Below are 18,581 nucleotides of genomic sequence, written 5' to 3' on the forward strand. Positions count from 1 at the left end.
CAGCTACCTATGATACTTTTTGGCAAAGGGAAATTGCAATTGGGCTGATGTGGATCAGAACCTCGGCAGAGGACAAAGGGTTAAAGCTCCCTAAACCACATTCTAGGGTCCCGCCTCAATGGGGGATCCTGCACTACAACCACCACCCTGCAGTCAAAGCCAGAACTTTGCAGCAAAGGGAATGTGCAGTTTGGTCTTAATACTGTTGTGAGGATAAAACTGCATAAACCCACCTGGAATTTCTTACAACTGACATAAGCAAAGTAAAGAAGAATGTTGAAACAGGCATTGCCAGTATTAACAGCACAGCTACTTCCTTCCACGCGCTTGTTGAAGGTGTAAAATATTGTGTCAAGAACAGCCTGACACTTTGCTCTTTTCTGGCTGCGAAACTCTTTCCTGCTTCTGTGACACAAGCAAACCTTTAGATCAGCCTTCCCCAACCTGGTGCTCTCCAGATGTTTTGGTCTTGAACTCCCAGGTTCCCAGACCATTGCCCCTGCTGGCCGGGGCTGATGAGAGCTGAAGCCCAAAACATCTGGAGAGAACCAGGTTCGGGGGGAAGGCTGCATTAGATTATGACCCTTGGCATATTGATTTTACCCAGCAGGAGCCTAGGATATCATCTAAGTACCTAGCCCTTCATTGCTTTACATTAAAAGCAACATATTGAAAACAAAACTTGCTACTCAATGTGTGCAGCTATTACTCAATGTGCTCCTCTCCTCATACTTAAGTCTGCAGAGAAGCCACAATAATTTACAACGCTGTCATGACATATGGTTGTGAACCGAAATGACTCCACTGAGTCAGTGACTTGGTGACTCAGTGATGGGAGTTTACTGAAGGACAAGCTGGTGCGGGTTGTGGGGCCATGAAGAAATATACCAAGAATGGACCAGTGGAACGGAATGGATTGCCACTCACAGAAGTGGAAGGGCCTTTGGAAATCATCTAATGCAGGCTTCCCCAACCTGGTACCCTCCAGATGTTTTGCACTTCAACTCCCATTGGGCATCCTGTCTGGGGCTGATGGGATTTGTAGTCTAAAACATCTGGAGAGTGCCAGGTTGAGAAAGGCTGTTCTAGTCCAAACCCCTGCTCAAATGACTCTCCAGCACAGGATGCACTACAATATCCTTGTTAGACAGCTATCCATCCTCTGCTTAAATGCCTCCAGCAAAGGACAACCCTCCACCTCCCAAGGCAGTCTATTCCACTGGTGAACAGCCATCCCTGTTAGGAAATTTCTCCTAACGTTTATCCAAAATCCACTTCCCTGCAACTGGAGCAACAGAGCATAACTATGCTCCATCTACTGCATGACAGTCTTTCAGAAATCTGAAGACCACTATCATGTCTCCCCATAATCTTCTCTTCTTTTGGCTAAACATTCCTAGCTCTTTCAACCATTCCATATAGGACTTTCTGTCCAGAGATGATGAGGGGGCTGGAAACCCTCTAGTTCATCAATATTCTTCTTAAAATATAATGCTCAGAACTAGACACATTACTCCAAATGCAGTTTGACCAGTGTGGAATAGAACACAACAAGGACTTCCCATGACCTGGACACTATGCTTCTATTGATGCAGCCTAAGATCACACCCTTTTCATTACTGCCAAGCCAGGTTTCCCCCATCCTATACTTGTGCCTTCCATTTTTTGGACCTAAACGCATGACTTTATATTTATCCCTGTTGGAATTTATCATGTTCATTTCAGCCCAGTGTTCCATCCTATCAACAGCCTTAAGAATCTTGATTCTCTCTTCTATAATGTTGGCTATCTCTCTTAGCTTTGTGTCATCTGGAAATTTTATAAGCAACTGCTCTACAACCTCATCAGAGTCATTTATAAAAATGATGAACAGCATGGGGCTTAGGACTGAGGCCTGCGGCACTCCACTTAAGCCCTCCCTCCAGGAGGATGCAGAGCCATTCAGTATGGTTGCTCTACCAGTTGCTGATCCACCTTACAGTAGTAGTGTCCAACCCACATTTCACCATCTTGAAGTCTGAAAAAGGGAAAAAAATTGCCACAAAGTAGCAGACCTAAGCAAAGAGAGAGGGAGAGAGAGAACAAACACCAAACCCAAAGAGAGAAACCTTCAAACAAGCCACAAACTTGGCTCAAAAAACACACATCCACACCCTCTTTGCCTCTTAGAGCAGTCACATGCCCAAGTCCTGTCTGCTCATCCTGTTCACTCACTCTTGTCACTCACTCCCAGGAAACAAGAGCGCTTTACTACAGAGCTCACATGCTCTGATCCCCCTCGGCTGTGGAATGGGCGGTGGCGGGGGGAGGGATAACTGTAAATCATTGAAAATAAAATTCCCTCTGAACCTTATATTTGCCACCCAGCCCATCTTGAAGAGTCTGTGATCACATCTTGTTTAACTAAGACTAAAAGCCATTAGTCAAATGTTCACAGACCTTAAAACATTCCCTCCGTCCCTTTGCTGGTCATTAGTACTAGAATAGAATAACCGGAACTAAAACAATCACTCTTTTTTCTGGGTTGATTTGGGAGACAGCTCAGTGGTAAAGCACATATTTTGCATGTAGAAGGTCCAACTTTGACACCTGGTATCTCCAGTTCAAAATAAATGTTGGAAAGCCATTGTGAATTACAGGACCATTTGCGCAACCCTGTATAAGGCCACCTCAAAGGTTAGTTTCTTAATTATCATGCTAGAATTATCATCCCTTGTCTTCAACTTTTGTTGAAAAGTTCAGCAGGAGTCCAGAGTGACTTTTTGTTGTCTTTTCTCACAGACAATATGTGTTGGTGATGACAGTGTGCCACAAAGCAGCTTGTCATGAATCTATCTATAGGTGAGTTGTGTATGATCCTGGGCTGAGGAAGGCCAGCTGATCAGCCCCATCTTCCTTGTGACTTAAACTATAAAAGAAGCTGCTGCCTGGATGTTGCATCATGTTGGTGGCCTTTGGGTGACTCTTCAGGAGAAAAACAATGAGTCCTGTGGTGCCTTAAAAGCTAACAGATTTATTCTGGCATAAGCTTTCATGGACAGCATCCACTTCAAGTTCCTGCCAGAACAAATACCGTTAGGGCACCACAGGAATCTTTGCTGTTTTTACAAACACAGCACCACCTCTGGAAATTGGGAAGAAAACTAGCTGGTTTATTTTGTGCTGCTGAGAGAAAAGCCAGAATCAAGAAAAGCCTTCTTTACCTGCACCAGGTAAGGAGCCCCTTTTCAGAGGGATTATGTCAGCAGACATTGGGCTGGTTCTCAGCAGCCATTCCCAAGATACTATTTTGTATTATTATCCATTTGAATGGAACTGCATTCATTGTTTATTGAATTAACTGATTTTATATAAATGTCTTCGCAATTATTATATATTTTAATTGTATCAATGTATTTAATGCGTTTACATTCTCTTGTAATCTACTTAGAGAGATTTTTAATATGGTAAGCAGTATATAAATCTATTAAATACGAATACTAATAATACTTATTATTATTATTATTATCATCATCATCATCAGATCAAATCTCGTTCCATTACATGTCCCTCCAGTCTGGCACAGTAACATAGTAGCAACCGCTGAAGTTATAGAAGAAGCTTGCAGTTCACAAGTTTCCAAGAGAAGAGTTTTGTTTGTCAAGCAGGATGGACATCGGCAGGAGCTGATTCCTCTTCTGCCCTATATAAATTTCCTGGGTCCTAGCCATGAGCTTACTTGCCACTTCTGCTTTGAGGTTCTCTTTTACTTTTGTCACTGTAGCTCTGCCCGACCATTTTTCACATTCCAGATGACACCAGATCAGGCATGCGCTATTCAAAGAGAATCATTCGCTTGTTTTGTCCCCCAATTAAAACAAATTCTGAACAGAAATACATATGTGTACGTACACATACTGTGCACACACACAAATTTTACATTGAATCCAGATTCATAATTCATAGCTGCCTTGCACTCTCAAGGAAATAAATTTTAAATAAATAGCCCCTCCTTTGCTCCAAATTGATAAATGGCCTGTAACACATTTTAAACTCTTGTATTTGCTTTGACTATTGGGTCGATTTAATGAAAGTAAAAAATATCTGCAAGCCTGACATCACTGAACTTTGAAGGCAGCTATTGGTTGTTTAACACACATGGCCCTGTTCACACATAATAGTGGCATTTCTTGAATTAATTAATTAACCCACGATTTGCTGGGTCACATGCTATGTGCATGCCACTGCTGTTTTGAATATGCAACCTCTAATCGGCCTGATCAGAAGACATTGTGTGATGAGTGAACCTGGACACTATGGGTTATTCATGGGTTAAACAGCCCAAAGTTAGCCTAACAACTAATCGTAGGTTAACTCTGAGTTGCTTAACCCACAATTAACTCATAGCATTCGTCTTACTTAACCTACAATTTGCTGCCATTATGTGCGAACTGGATCATAGAACCAGATCGTGTTTTTTTCAGAATTAACCTAGCCTTCATTAGAATACACATATACAGAAATCTTACTGTGTCCAGCAGATGGCACACTGTCCTCATTAAAAGAAAAAGAGTGTGCCAAGCTGCTTTGCTGCATTTGCTTGAGGGACCAGAGAAGATAGAAGTTTGACACTACTGTGACCCTGACTTTATTTCTTCTCCTCAGACTAAGTAATTTATCCTACATTGGAGCATTTTAGTATGCATATAAATTGATAGATGGATGTGATATTTAAACAGTTAGAGTTCACACAGAGATATTATTGGAGAGAATTAAACTATAGGCTCAGACAATTTAAGCTGTGCAATGGTTAACTTTACTTTGTAATTATGAGTCTCTAATGATCCAGATTAGCCTCAGTAAAATCCATAAATGTTATGCCTGGCATACACAGGAAAATAATTCCTGGCTTTAAACTAAAATCAAATCGAGCTCATATAGACAAATCTCATTGTATTAATGTAGAACTGATACTACCTCTGAAAACTCACAAAGCACAAACAACCCAAACTATTTGCCAGTGAGATTAATCCAGGGGTACTTCCAGACAAACAGCTACTAGTGCTACCAGTCAAAATAGATTCCATCTTTCCCTCCCTGAAGATTTTTTGTGGTAAGAAAAAGAGCAGAAGAGGCCCTAATAAAACACAAAAGTGTTACAAAAGAAAGATGGTGTTGTCTGGACCACCTGTAAAAATCTGTGGCTGAGGCAGAGTGATTACACAATAAAAGCCACATTTGGATGCATCCCCAGATCACCAGAAAGGCTCAAAAAGGATGTTTTCCTTTTATATGAAAGCCTGATTTGTTTTTGTTTTTATTCAGTGTTACAAAATTAATTGTATCTGCCTCCTTTACAGACATATTTCCCGCCCCACAATTCCAGTGCAGATTTGTGACAAAAAAGGTATAAATTTTAAATGTCTGAAGTATTATGGGAGTTTTAGTTCTGTGCTGCCAATTCCTTATAGACCATTCTTCTTCACTATCATAATGCAGAGCATACCGAGTCCCATTGTGCAGCTGTGGTAAAGTCTACACCATAGGAAATTAAGTTCATCAAAATTTGCCAGTCACAGGAGCTAATACTAATAGTGGTAAGGGTCAAATTACGTATTATGTTAATTGGGGAGCATACCTCTTGGTTTTTCTTTACTAGAAAGTAAGCACATGAGGCCTTGATCTGTACTGGGACCACTGTGCTTGGGGAGGGGGGGTTGAAACCTCCACCACCAACACTTTCTTCCTGAAATCCCCCCCCCCCATGTGCAGGAGTTAAAATTTTAAACAGCCCTCTTGATCAGGTGGGGTCAGCAGCACAATATGCAATTAATGTTATGTCTAGTTTGATGCTAAGTTCCCAGAAGCAATATAGCAGGGGTGGGGGAAACTCCGGTCCATGGCATAATTTAGGGTGGCCATGTGTCCTCTTTTACACAGGACAGTCCTCTATTTTAAAGGCAATTTCTATTTGAAGGGCTGTCCAGTCTACGTCCGGCATAAAGAGCCATCAGAATGAAGAGTTGGGTGTCCTCTTTCTTCATGAGGTGTTTCCTCTTTTTTGGCAATGTGTAAGTGGCTCCCTATTCTGGACATGTTTAAGACAGAAGTCAGTATCTGTCTTAAACAAGCTGTGCCCAGATCTCCAGGTGAGATCTGACCAATGCAGAGTGGACTGGTACCATTACTTCTCATGATCTGGAGACTATACTTCGGTTGATGCAGCTTAGAACTGCATTAGCCTTTTTTTAGCTGCCTTATTGCACTGCTGATTCATGTTTAGCTTGCAGTCTACTGAACCCACTAGATCCTTTTCAAATATAATGCTATCAAATCAAGTGTTACCCATCCCGTATTTCTGCAGCTGATTTTTCCTATGTAGAACGTGACCGAAATTCATGTTGTAAGTTTGGGCCCAGTTCTTCGTCCTGTCAAGATAATCTTGAATTGTTTATTTTTTAAGGTATTAGCGCCTTCTCCCAGTTTGTTGTCATCTGCAAAATGGATGAAGAGTGGCTGAAGGCTGTGGTCACTACAGTTTGGCCTTGGCATAAGAACATAAGTGTCAGACCAAAAGGCCCATCTAGTCCATGCTGGGTCAGACCAAGGGTCCATCCAATCCAGCATTCTGTTCACACATTGGCCAACTAGCTGCCCACAGGAAACCCACAAGCATGGCATGAGTGCAACACCACCCTCCCGCCCATGTTCCCCAGCAATGGGGCCCATGAGGGGAGGGAGACAGACCTTGAATCATGTGTGCTACAGCAAGGGGGGGGGAACCAAAAAGATCCTGAAAAAGCACTGAAAAGGCTCCACAGAGCTGACACTACTTTGATTTCCTATCAAGGTTAGGCCCAGACAGAATTATTTTTTCAGTGGTCAGTGGCCCCCAATAGGAAAAAAAAAATGGAGATAGTGGAAGTGGTGTACCAAATCCTTTACCCTGTATTGAACACAGATATCTTGTTCATATTTCCAGCTGGGGCAGGGAGGGGCAGCATGGATGAGGGGAGAGGCATGATCACACAGTTTCAATTGTGCCCCCTTACATCATGCAAACAGGGCCTTTGCATGACTCCATGCTCATGGGGAAAGCTTTGTTCATACTGAAGGCTGTGTGGTCACACTGCTCCTGTCATGGATCTGCCGCAAAAGGGTGGCACGGTTCTCAATATGCTCAAAATGATTACTGAAGAAAGTGACTATTCCTCTCTCTCTCTCTCTCACACACACACACACACACACGCACGCACGCGCGCACGCAAAAGCTGCCTTGTCTTGGAGCTGCAAGTCCCAGACAATTAAGCATGTTGCATAGAAGGTAATTAGGAATCCAGAGGATTAAATAAATAATAAGGTAACCTGCACCAGCAGGGAGGATACGAAGTGAGTTCACAATTAACTTTAGGTAATTGTTATCAAAATGTAACTGGCAAAGGAATTTGGATAATATACAAAGAGAGAATGCTGAATTATAAATCATCACCAGAGATGAAAAGGATCATGTAAAACATGGACAGACATCAAACTGTATTATTCACGGTCAGAGTGAACATGAAGATTTTGCTTATCAATTAATGAGCAAAAAATGTTTTGTAAGGTATAAACATTAAAGGAGCAATCCTATGGCTGCTAGGCAGCGGCTAGACAGCCATAGGATTGGTTGGTTCCCAGGAACTGACCTTAGAGCCCGTGGTCTGAGGTCGGTTCCCTGAGAACTGACCTTCACCCCCTCCTACACCACCTCATAGGCAGCATGGATTGGCCCCATGCTCTGTGCTCATAAGTGCAGCGCGGAGCAGGGAAAACGGGGCATTCCTGGGGGCAGGGCAGGGAAGTTGGAAACGCCAGTACAACACATCTTATGTGTCATCCAGCTGCCGCTTCCCGCGCTCCAAGGTCCTGCAGCTAGACAGCCAAAATCAGCTGTCTAGTTGTGAAAGCACCGCGGGGGGAGTGAGGAGGAGATCTGCTCCTCACCACTCCTCCCACCCTGCACTGGATAGGCGGTCCCCCCGGGCTCGGAGGTGACCATCGTTCTGGATAGGACTGCTCTTTAAATCACATATATTGACATCTAGAAAAATGGACATACTTAGGTTTAATTAGTAAACTTAGAGTAAGAAATTGCTTTGCTAAAGAAATATATCAAAATTAATTGTACCTAACTTGAAAAGTGTATGTTTAAGTTTTTGTATGTGTGTTTTGATCATCAAAGATTCTTTTAGAAGTCAAGACTGTGAACTTAGATTTATGAAACAGCAATTAGTATTGACATATTGGCAGTGAAGTAGTATTGTAGAAACTGTATTAAAATGGTCTGATCCAGGGGTCAGATAACTTCTTTGATATTGAAGCTCCTTGCCTGTGATATTGGCAGACAACTCTATAGAGAGGTCTGAGTAAGCAAAATGGCCTCAACAATGCTCTCTTTTGTAACAGCAAGAAATGCTTAGGGAATATAGCTTTAATTGCTTTTAAGTACTATATTACTTGTATTTTAAATGGGAACTTATATTTGTATTAATAAAAGAAATGGATTCAAAGATTCCTATACTATAAGTACTGTTAGTACAATACCGGGACTGCAACCCACCAAATGATCCTAGTTGTACACTTTGTTTAGAAGTATTTTAATCTGCTATACGTGGTAAACAGGCAGCTAAATGCTCCCAGAGCACTGAACTACAGATAGATAGCTCAAACAAAGTCCCTAAACTGTCACAGCTGGCACTCAACATGAAATTTGGGTGAATCTTTGATCCATTATAACATTTGTGAAAACTCAGAAAGCAGCCTGATTAATTTTTAGAATTTCTCAAGAAGAGACTTGAGTTTTTAAGGGCTTAATAAAAAACTAAAAAGGATAACCTCATGGCTCAGAATATAGTCAATATCTGAATTTTTAATAACTGGAGATTGACCTTGCCAGTTGTTTGTTGTTCAGTCGTTCAGTCGTGTCCAACTCTTTGTGACCCCATGGACAGAAAAATGAAATTTTCTCCTTGAAGTTATTGGAGATTTGGGTGAAGGAGCCTGTTATCAGGTAGGGGAATTTATGTTTACTGATCCATAAGGTGGTAATTTCAATCCACCTGCCCTGGAATGGCATGATATAGATGCAGATGAGGCCACTATGCGAATTCTGCTATAACAAACGGCATCTTAGCACACATGCTGGGAGGATGACCTGGGGCAAGGGGAGGAATTCAGTGACACAGCCCTGCCGTCACTCATGTTGTTTACGGCACAGGTCAAGGACGACTATACATGCCTGTCACCGATAATGAACTGACAGCTAATGTAGCTGACTTGATGCAAGAGATAACTGTGTTACAGAGAGAATATTTAAATTTAAGAGCTTACACAAATCAACTGATGTTAGCTCACAGCCCCTGCTGGCCTGCCAACTGCTGTGGCATTGAATATGACTGTTAGACCAGTCATAGGATTGACTCCAGACCACCATAGAGATATTGCCATGTGGCTGAATAGACATATTTCAAGTTTGGAAGCTGTTATACCTACTTCTACAGCACTAATCAGGCATTGGCTGGTGAATGCTCTAGTGGCAGAAGCTATGGTTCTGTCCTTAGAGCAAGCACAAACTTGGGATATTGCTATTGCAGCATTGTATCAAAAAGCTCGTGGTGTGACAGGGGTAGCTAATCTACATAAAATTATAACACACCTTGCCACCAAACATGGTATTACCGCTTTCCACATGGCAATGAGATTTGAGCCTAACTTTGACACAGTTTGGGCAATCCTTAAAGAAAATATTAGAAGCTCTGCAGCAGTTCTAGAAACAGAGACCTGAGGAGCATGATAGATGATAGACAACAAATAGCTGCATTTGAGAATATTGTCTTATTAAGTCTTGGGGTTGGATCTTTTAGGACGCACAATCCACAAAAGAACAGATTTGGGAAACAACAACAGTTAAAAAAATAACTAAGGGTAAGAGATGAAGCATGCACTTTTTACTTCTCAAGCAAGGGAAACAGATGCCTATCTTTCCTCTCAGATAATCATCTTGCAACCTTTGTCTCATAGATAGCTACTACACGTGAGAGACCTATTTTGAACATTTGAAAGTAGCCCATGTCTACAGTTAGGAGTGTATTGCAAACAGACAGGAGACTTTGTTAATCTTTAAGGTGCCACCAGATTGTTGTTTTTGCTGCAACAGACTAACGTGGCTACCCCTCTGTGGACAAGGGAATGTGGCACTTCAACCAACATGCGGTGGGGAGAGGGGGAGTTGAAAAAAAACAAGCTAGGATTTTGGCTTTGGTGTGTGCGTGCGCGCGAGAGAGTGAGTGTTGCTTTTACTTTAAAATTAGTTCTTGAGCGGGGTATCTTCTCATCTTACATCCAAGATAGGCTTTAACATGGGGATGCTGAACTTCAAGCCCATGGGCCAAATCCAGCCTACCTGGAAACCCAGTCTGGTCTTCCGGGGTTTCCCAGATGGCCACACCTCTTTCCAATGGCCCTGCTCCCTTCCCCCTGACTGTTTGGTGGTTTCCCAAACTTGCAGAGGGATTTCCCCCATTTTAAAATAGTGAACTGCTTCTCCTTAGGCTTAGTTACTGGCAGTAAGCTCACATTAAAGCTTTGGCTAAAATATACGAGGGTTTTGGCTCTGCCTCTTTGCCTTTGGCTCCACCCACCATTGTAATGCAGCCTGAGAGCTTCCCCAAAAGTGAACGTGGCCCTCGGGCTGAAAAAAGTTCACTGCGTTAACAATTGGCTCCCATGCTGGGAGGTGTGGGACATTTTTCTGTCTGAACATGCATAGGATTGTGCCTTTGTACACCACATCAGACTATGGGTTCATCCAGCTTAGTACCGTCTACTCTGACTGGCAGCAAACTCCCTCCATGGTCTTAGGCAGAGGTCTTTCACATCACCTGCTGTCTGATCCTTTGAACTGGAGGCACCAGGGATGTGTGCTTTGCATGTATTTCCTTTGGTCATAAAATTCCACTGACGTTATCTGCTTTAACCATTATAGCTTTTGGAAGACACCAGAGCAAAACAGAATGCATTCCTTAGACATTGTGTTTTTATTATTTAAAAGAGATTATGCTTCACAGAAACAAATGGCAAAGAAGAATATAGTAAAAGTTGCCACTTTACAAAAATACACTTTCAGAGGGGGGGGGGGAGTCATTATACAAAAATGCAACATTCAAACATTATTTACAACCAGAGGCAGCAGCAATATTAAAGCAATTGTTAAAAAAAATAAATATTTACTTTTTACAGTATAGACTAGGTCAAACCATGTACAGTATGAAGACCAACTTCATCATTCAGTTCCATAACTACATTTGAAGCTAGCCTATGTCTGAAGATAAAAAATATCCCTATTTCTATAAAATGCACAGCTTTTATGGAGACTTGCAGACTGAAATGCGACATTGTCCCCCTCTAAAATGGAGCTCTGCCCCACCTTTAAGCATTTTTGAGCTCTAAAGAAATATACTTTCTTTTGACATAGACTTAAGCTTCTAGCTAATGTATGCAGACTATTCTTCAGGTTCAATTTATTGCACTTCCATCATATTCTGTAGAACTATTTGTACCTTTTAACACTTCTTTCCTGGCAGGGCCATATGTCCGTGGTCCCTGTTAGAATGGATGGTGTATGCTCCTTTCAAAAAGGGTCATACAAACAAGGAGGTCACAACATAGGCTTGCCCATAACAAGCTATTTCAAAACACCAATACATAACTTGTGGCAACATCCAGTTAAGGATGCTTTCTACAGGGCAACTCATTATTCACGTAAGAATGACACAGCACAGTCCAAGTAAAAGGCATGAGACTTCAATAAAATAAGGTGTCAAACTATACCAGCAATTCCTAAAGAACATGGAATACAAGCAACATTCTTTTCATACAAGGCATTTCATTTTCACACAGCAATACTAGCTGCAGCAACAGAAGGGTTCCTAATTTTAAAAAGTAAGCACACGTCAAATAACACACAGAACTCGCAAGAGGCAATTTAAAGACCAGTTCACACATGCAGCATTTTATCATTTGTTGACCACAGCATCAAATGATGACTTGCATATATGAATGCACCGTTCACAGATGAATCACCACAGACAGAGCTTTCATATTATCAAGATGTCAATTCGTAGAAAATAGAAGACAATGGCTGGGTTCACAGAACACGTTAACCCATGATGGTTTATTTTCTGGAACAACACATGATGGGTTAGTGTGTTGTCTGTGGGATTTCTCCCCCGACAGTGGGTTATTTCTCCTAAATAAGCCACCCTGAGATCTCACAGTCTGCAGTAAGGGTCGTTTAACCTATGGTGAGTTAGGGTGTTGTCTGTCACGCAGCGTGGGTTACGGAGATTTCCTACAGAGCTGCTCAGAAAGGGCAGCCAAAAACGCTACCACCACTTCTCAAATTATCTCTATTCCTCTCACAAAGGAAGCTGGGATACCTACCTGGCTGGAGGACTACAGGAGGAGGAGGGGTGAGGGAGGTTTGAAATAAACTGGTCTATATAGCTTGTTTGCCTGATTGTCTGATGAGAGCACAGTAGGTTGTTTGCATAACTACTACCCAGGGTAGCTTGCCACCATGGGTTAGCATGATGTGTGAACTCAGGCAGTGAGAGTTGTTAACCACTGGACATGCATATGGGAACCAGCTCTTAGATGGGTTGCAATGACCCTAGGGATGGGTGAGAATTTTGTTTCAGATTTGATAAGAATTCACCAAAATTAGCAAAATTCTCCATATTCAGAACAAAAAGAACTTGAGATTTTAAAAATGCAATGCAGGAGAAAGCAAAACTGACAGATTTGTCCATCCCTAAATGATCCACACACCAGCATAAATGTCATGACCTGTTGCATTTACACCAAAGTCATGAGCCAACATAGATATTGTGCAGGAACAGGACGGATGGGCAGCACCATGCCAAGAACTAATGTATCAGAAGGATGCATGGGATGATTGGCAACTTATAGATCTACCTTTTTATTGTTCTACTGGCACAAGTCACATTCATACCACAAGGGTTAATATCTGCAAAACTGCTTGAAAATCATACTCTCACTCTTGGCTATATTTTAAAGGTTCAGCTCAAAGAATTGCACAGATTTAAGATTTTTTGAAATAGAAGTCAAGACGTTTTTTGTATTTTTAGCCCAAATAAAATTTGAACGCTACTACTGATAATGGCTTGGATCCTAACTTCCATTCCATTCATTGAATGGGACTTTCCCACCTCTCCCTTTCCTTGGCAGCCCCCTGTGCCCCTGAAATCTGCTCCTGAGGCTCAGAAACCCCTTGGCAATGTTGTTGGATATGTTGCAGATAATGTAAGAGTTGGCAGAAATCATCCCTCCCCTTGGGCTAATGGAATAGTAATTTAGGACCCAAGCCAATGTTTCCATGTCCCATTATTCCTCATCTTGAGAGACAAAGGAGTATTCTAAAGAGTGCAGTCTTCAAGTGCAGAAAATCTCTCTCCAGATAGAAACTTGGGGAAGATGACTAAGTAAAACTCAAAAGTGGTTCAACCCACTGAGTTTCTTGAAATGGAAAAAATGATTTGCCAAGCTCCTCCTTCGGTTTGTTCTTTGGAACAAGTAATTAGCACCTTAAATTTGCACAGACCCACCTGCCAAGTCTTGGGTGATGGACAAAGATGCTGTACATATTGTACTCCACCATCCCCAATCCCTCAAACAGTCCAGTGTATGGGTGAAAAGGCTACCAACAGCATCACTGTTGGAGCTCGGAAGTTGGCTTCTACCAAGTCAGAGCATGGATCCATCTAGCTAAGTGATGTCTACACTAACTGGCAGTAGCTCCACAGAAGTCTTTCTCAGCCCAGCCTGGAGATGCCAGGGATTTTGCTTGGGACCCTTTGTGTGCAAAGGATGTGCTCTGCTGAGCTATGGCCCCTTTCTCTAGCTACCTGGAGACTAGACAACTGGGATTCCTAATTAAACTAAGTGCAAACAGCCAGTTGGATTTCTCTGGCTTTCCCACACCCACACACACACACCACAAAGCAGACATAATAACTTGATCGCATTATCTCCCACTATTCTAATTGGCTTATGATACAGAATGATGGGTGCCCTTCACATGCAGCCCCAGCCATGTGTGTGAACTACCGTCGGCAAAGCAATCCCACACCACTGGGGGATACGTGCAAATAACACACCCACATTAGCAAGGCAGGTCTCCCAGGGCAATTGGAATCCCATTGTTGGGAGGATGCAGATTTCATGGGAAAATCCCAAGTCTACCTTGTTCACACAAAGCCTGCAGACCTGCACAGAATCAAGCCACAAAAAAGCATCCAGCTAGGGCGGTATGAACGTAGTAGTCCTGAACTACATCTTCACAACTGAATGAGCAACAGCTGCCATGGCATCATCTCTGCACTGATACAGACCATACATAACCTAAAAAAAGAGATTATTCTACAGACAGCAGCTCTTCCTTAATTAAAAAAAAAAAATCCACCTTCTTCCCAAATTCAAAATTCATGCCAGGTCTGATTTCTTGAAAAATAATCATTAAAATATATACACCCACATTGTCCAGATTTCCATTGTCTAAATCATTACCATTATTATCTGACATACTTTCCTTCTGTCCCTTTCATTATGGATCAATGCAACTTTGAATAAAATAGCACTTCTTTTTAGCAAGACTTCTGATTATTTGGCTTTTCCTCATAAGAGGAAGTATTTATTATACATGCATTAGGTTATAGCCTCATTCTAACTCTTGGCACCACAAAACACACAGTCTAATTTATCCCAACAGCAGCAGTCCTTAGCTAAGATTTTGAAATATTTAGTTAGGAGATTAGAAGTCCAAAAATGAAAAGGTACGTAACAAATGCAGTTTCTGACATTTAACTATAAAGTTGCGCTTGAAGCGTTAAATACAGGCCCAAGTTTAAGGCAACAAAGAATAAAACAAGAACTTACATTTCACAGTATATATGTTCCGCTGAATGACTCCTATTTGGATAATAAACTATTTAAAAAATGAATTATATACACATTGCACCAGATATTTTACAAAGTTCTGTGGAAAATGCTTCAATGCCTAGATTCATTTGGTCTGAGTTGCTCTTCTGTGGCGAGGGAAACAGCGCACTTATTTAGGAACAGAGAAAGCTGCTTAGGGTACAATCCTATGCATGTTTAGAGAGAAACAAGTCCTACAACTCCCAGCATCCACCAGCCAGCATGGCTGGTTTGGGCATGCTGGGAGTTGTAGGACTTTTTTCTGTCTAAATATGCATAGCCTTACACCTTTATACACCAGGTCAGACTCAGGTCCATCAAGCCTAGTAGACTCTGTTCTGACTGGCAGCAAAATCCCCCTGGGGTCTTAGGCAGAGGTCTCTTACATCACCTGCTGTCTGATCCTTTGAACTGGAGATGGTGGGGATGTGTGCTTCCCTTTGCACATATTTCCTTTGTTCATAAAACTCTACTAACGTATCTGAGTTGAGAACAGATGCACACAGTACATTCTGATTTCAGCTAGCAGGAGTGCCTGCCCTCCCTGGCAGCAACCTGTGGGGAGGCGGATTTGTAATGCAATTGGGGGTGGGGGCTCAGCAGCAGGCCAGGAGGAACCTGGTAAGCTCAGCATAAACATGGAAGAGCATTAATGCTCAAGATCCTATGGAGATCTTGCAAGACAAGCCTCTGGCCTGTCACCAGCCACTCGATCCTGCAAGAATGCTCCAGGCCTAAAATCTTGCAAGGTCTCATGGCAAAAACCTCATTCCTTGAGGTGAGCTGGAAAGCTAATCATCTCACAAGGGAGAAAAAGTGTGAGGCAAGGCAGGCAACGTATCTCAGTGTACGATAAATATATTTAGTACATTCAGGCTTCACCTAGAATACAACCCTTTCGAAGAAAGAATACTGTCATTTCTTCAGTTATTTGCATGCCACGAGCACAAACCACAAGCATACTCTGCTATGGTAACCTCACCTTCCTATGTGATATTCAGTTCTCAGATGTCTCCTGGGGTTTGGTGGGATTCGAGGGCTTGTGCTACCATGGTGAAGACAAAGAGGATCATGTGAGCCCAGGGGAACATGTTGGTGGATCATGTCCCCACCCATTCACCCCCCAAATTATCCAATCACTTTTCATTTACTAGCCAAGGCAGACTGGACATCAGCCATGAGCCAAAACTGAACCCTAATGAATTTGGACCACCAAGGAAACCAGTTTCTAGTATTCCGGGGTATGGGCTCTTAAATACTGTACTTAGCATCTTGTGAGGTAGAGCAAAATCAAAACCAATGCAAAAACAACATGCAAATGATTTCCTTCTGTCTCCTTTTCTGCAGGGTGTGCAGACTTAAGCTTTGGAATCTTCTTGTACGCAGAGCTGAGAAATGGTCTTCTTAATGCGAAGCGCTGTCAGTCGAGCTGCCCCATTGGTGTACCAGCATTCGCGCATTATCCGGCCCATTATTCTGAGTGCCTTAAGAAAGGGAAAAGCAGGGTAAGAAAAAGGCATCCATGGCCATAGTTGCGTTTCAATAACTGCCAGTAGGCAAAAGAAGATTCAAAATGCTAAAATCTCAAGCATCTCTCTTATATCGCAAGTACTTTTATCACTTAGTTATTGTACTTCAGCTTAAATCCTGACTTCCATTCTGCTCATGGAATGGGGCTTTCCTGCCTCCTCTCTGTGGCACGTCCCAGAAATATGCTCTTGAGGAGTGAGGAATCTTCTAGAGTATGGCATGCAGCACCAGAAAAGGGAAACAGTGAAAATTGGGGAACCTCCTGTTGAGCAAATGGAAGCGCTTTCCACTCCTGCATCTATACCTTTGGATCCAAGCCTCTGTGGATTCTTTGAGCAGAAAAGATGTACAGAAATGTTATATATAGATAAACTGAAGTCCCCCTTTCTTATCCAATCCCCCCCCCCCAATGCTTGCCTCCTAGGAAAATTAAGATTGTCTAATGTTAGGCTATGACTTTCCGGAGAAAGTAGCACCCAATATGAAATATTGTAATATTTGAGTATTTTAATACACACACACACACACACACACACACACACACAGTTACATGGAACAGCATTCCCACGACCAAGTCCTTCATAAAGGAAATGCAGTATATACAAAATCAAGAGTACTTAAAACTAGCTTTGTTATTATACCACTGGGAGTGGTAAATTCTGTATTACCAGTCTTTCAGTTTCCATGGTGTGTCATGTCTTGATGCAATTCCACTAGTCTACTCCCAGTAGTTAAACTATGGATTTCATTACCACAAGATGTAGTGATAGTCACCAGTTTGGATGGCTTTAAAAGAGGTTTAGACAAATTCATGGAGGATAAAGCTATCAATGGCTACTCGTTATGATAACTATATCAGAGGCATATGCCTGTTGCTGGGATCACAAGTGGGAGTCATGTTCTGCCCATGGGCTGCCCAGAGACACCTGGTTGGCCACTGTGTGAACAGAAGGCCTTTGGTCTTATCCAGCACAGCTCTTCTTATGTTCTTATATAACTCTTACAGAAAGCATTACCAGGGCTCAAGGGCTGCCTGAAGCCATGCTTTTCTCCATATTCCCAGGTGTTTTGGGGGGATGTGCTGGCCCCTTAGTAATGAGGACAGGGTATTCGCCACACTTGTTCTGAGGCACTTTGTTAGTAGTAACATATTCTAGGATTAAACCCAGGAATTTGGTGGGTGGGGGGAGTCTCCAGGGATGAACTCTACCTCACATTGAGTCATTTTACTCCATTATAAGTTTATATGCAACCAGTAATGGGGGGGGAAATCTTTACTGGTAACTTTGTATATTTTGGTCCAATTGAAAAAGTACACTTTAAAGATATACAGTAAAAGAAGAAAAGAAGTTACCTCACAGCTTTGCCACTGATTTGGGATACTTGGTCTAAGCTTTTGTTCACACACTACCCTTCTCATATCTTCTATTGAAGGATCAGAAGGCACAGCGTCATAATAAGGTAACTGGTACTCTTCAATAATTCCTAGAGGTGGAATGTGGTACCAAAGTACATTTATTCAGCCCACTTCAAATGTTATGGAAGACAAATTTTTAAAATATGTATATGTAGTAGGGAACCTAGGATTATTCACCTGATCCCTAGCAAACCTAAGGGGAAATTATTTATACAGCTGCTTTTATATTTTGTAAGCTGCTTTGAACAACTCCTTTCTAAGGGGAAAAGTGGGTCCTTTGGTATCTGGATGTATTATTGTTCTGAACCCTGACTCCCCTCCCAACAAAGAGGTACATGAGGCATTCCCCAGTGACTGTACTTTTGGAGTAAGTTCAGAGTCTGTGCAGATTAGATCGTTTAAAGGCTTAGGGTTGTTTTTCTGTTTCATGTATCCTCTGCTCTCTTTTTGTCTTTGTTAAAGCTCTGGTGATAATAAATATATTTTTCTTCTAATCTGGGTGGGAAATGTGTGATTGAGGTTTCTGACCAAGACTCCAGGGAAAGAGTTTTCTCTCTCCGCATGGCCTAACCACTCAGGAATGCTACGAAGGCATTTCAGCTGGGCCTTGGAAGGGGGG

General features: G+C 42.1%; 1 protein-coding gene across 1 annotated transcript in view; it reads right to left on the bottom strand.

Annotated features, from left to right (window-relative positions):
• Window positions 1-16,373: 16,373 nt before the first annotated feature.
• Window positions 16,374-18,581, bottom strand: part of ACVR1C (activin A receptor type 1C) — a 38,677-nt gene continuing 36,469 nt past the window's right edge. Inside the window, exons 8-9 of the mRNA XM_084804038.1 lie at window positions 17,900-18,030; window positions 16,374-16,499 (exon numbers count right to left, since the gene is read on the bottom strand). Coding sequence (XP_084660164.1) covers window positions 16,374-16,499; window positions 17,900-18,030 — 257 coding nt within the window. The remainder of the gene's footprint in view (window positions 16,500-17,899; window positions 18,031-18,581) is intronic.

Source organism: Heloderma suspectum, chromosome 1 (assembly GCF_057233095.1).
Source record: "Heloderma suspectum isolate Gila_16-S chromosome 1, 16-S_ref, whole genome shotgun sequence".
NCBI classification, from domain to species: domain Eukaryota; kingdom Metazoa; phylum Chordata; class Lepidosauria; order Squamata; family Helodermatidae; genus Heloderma; species Heloderma suspectum.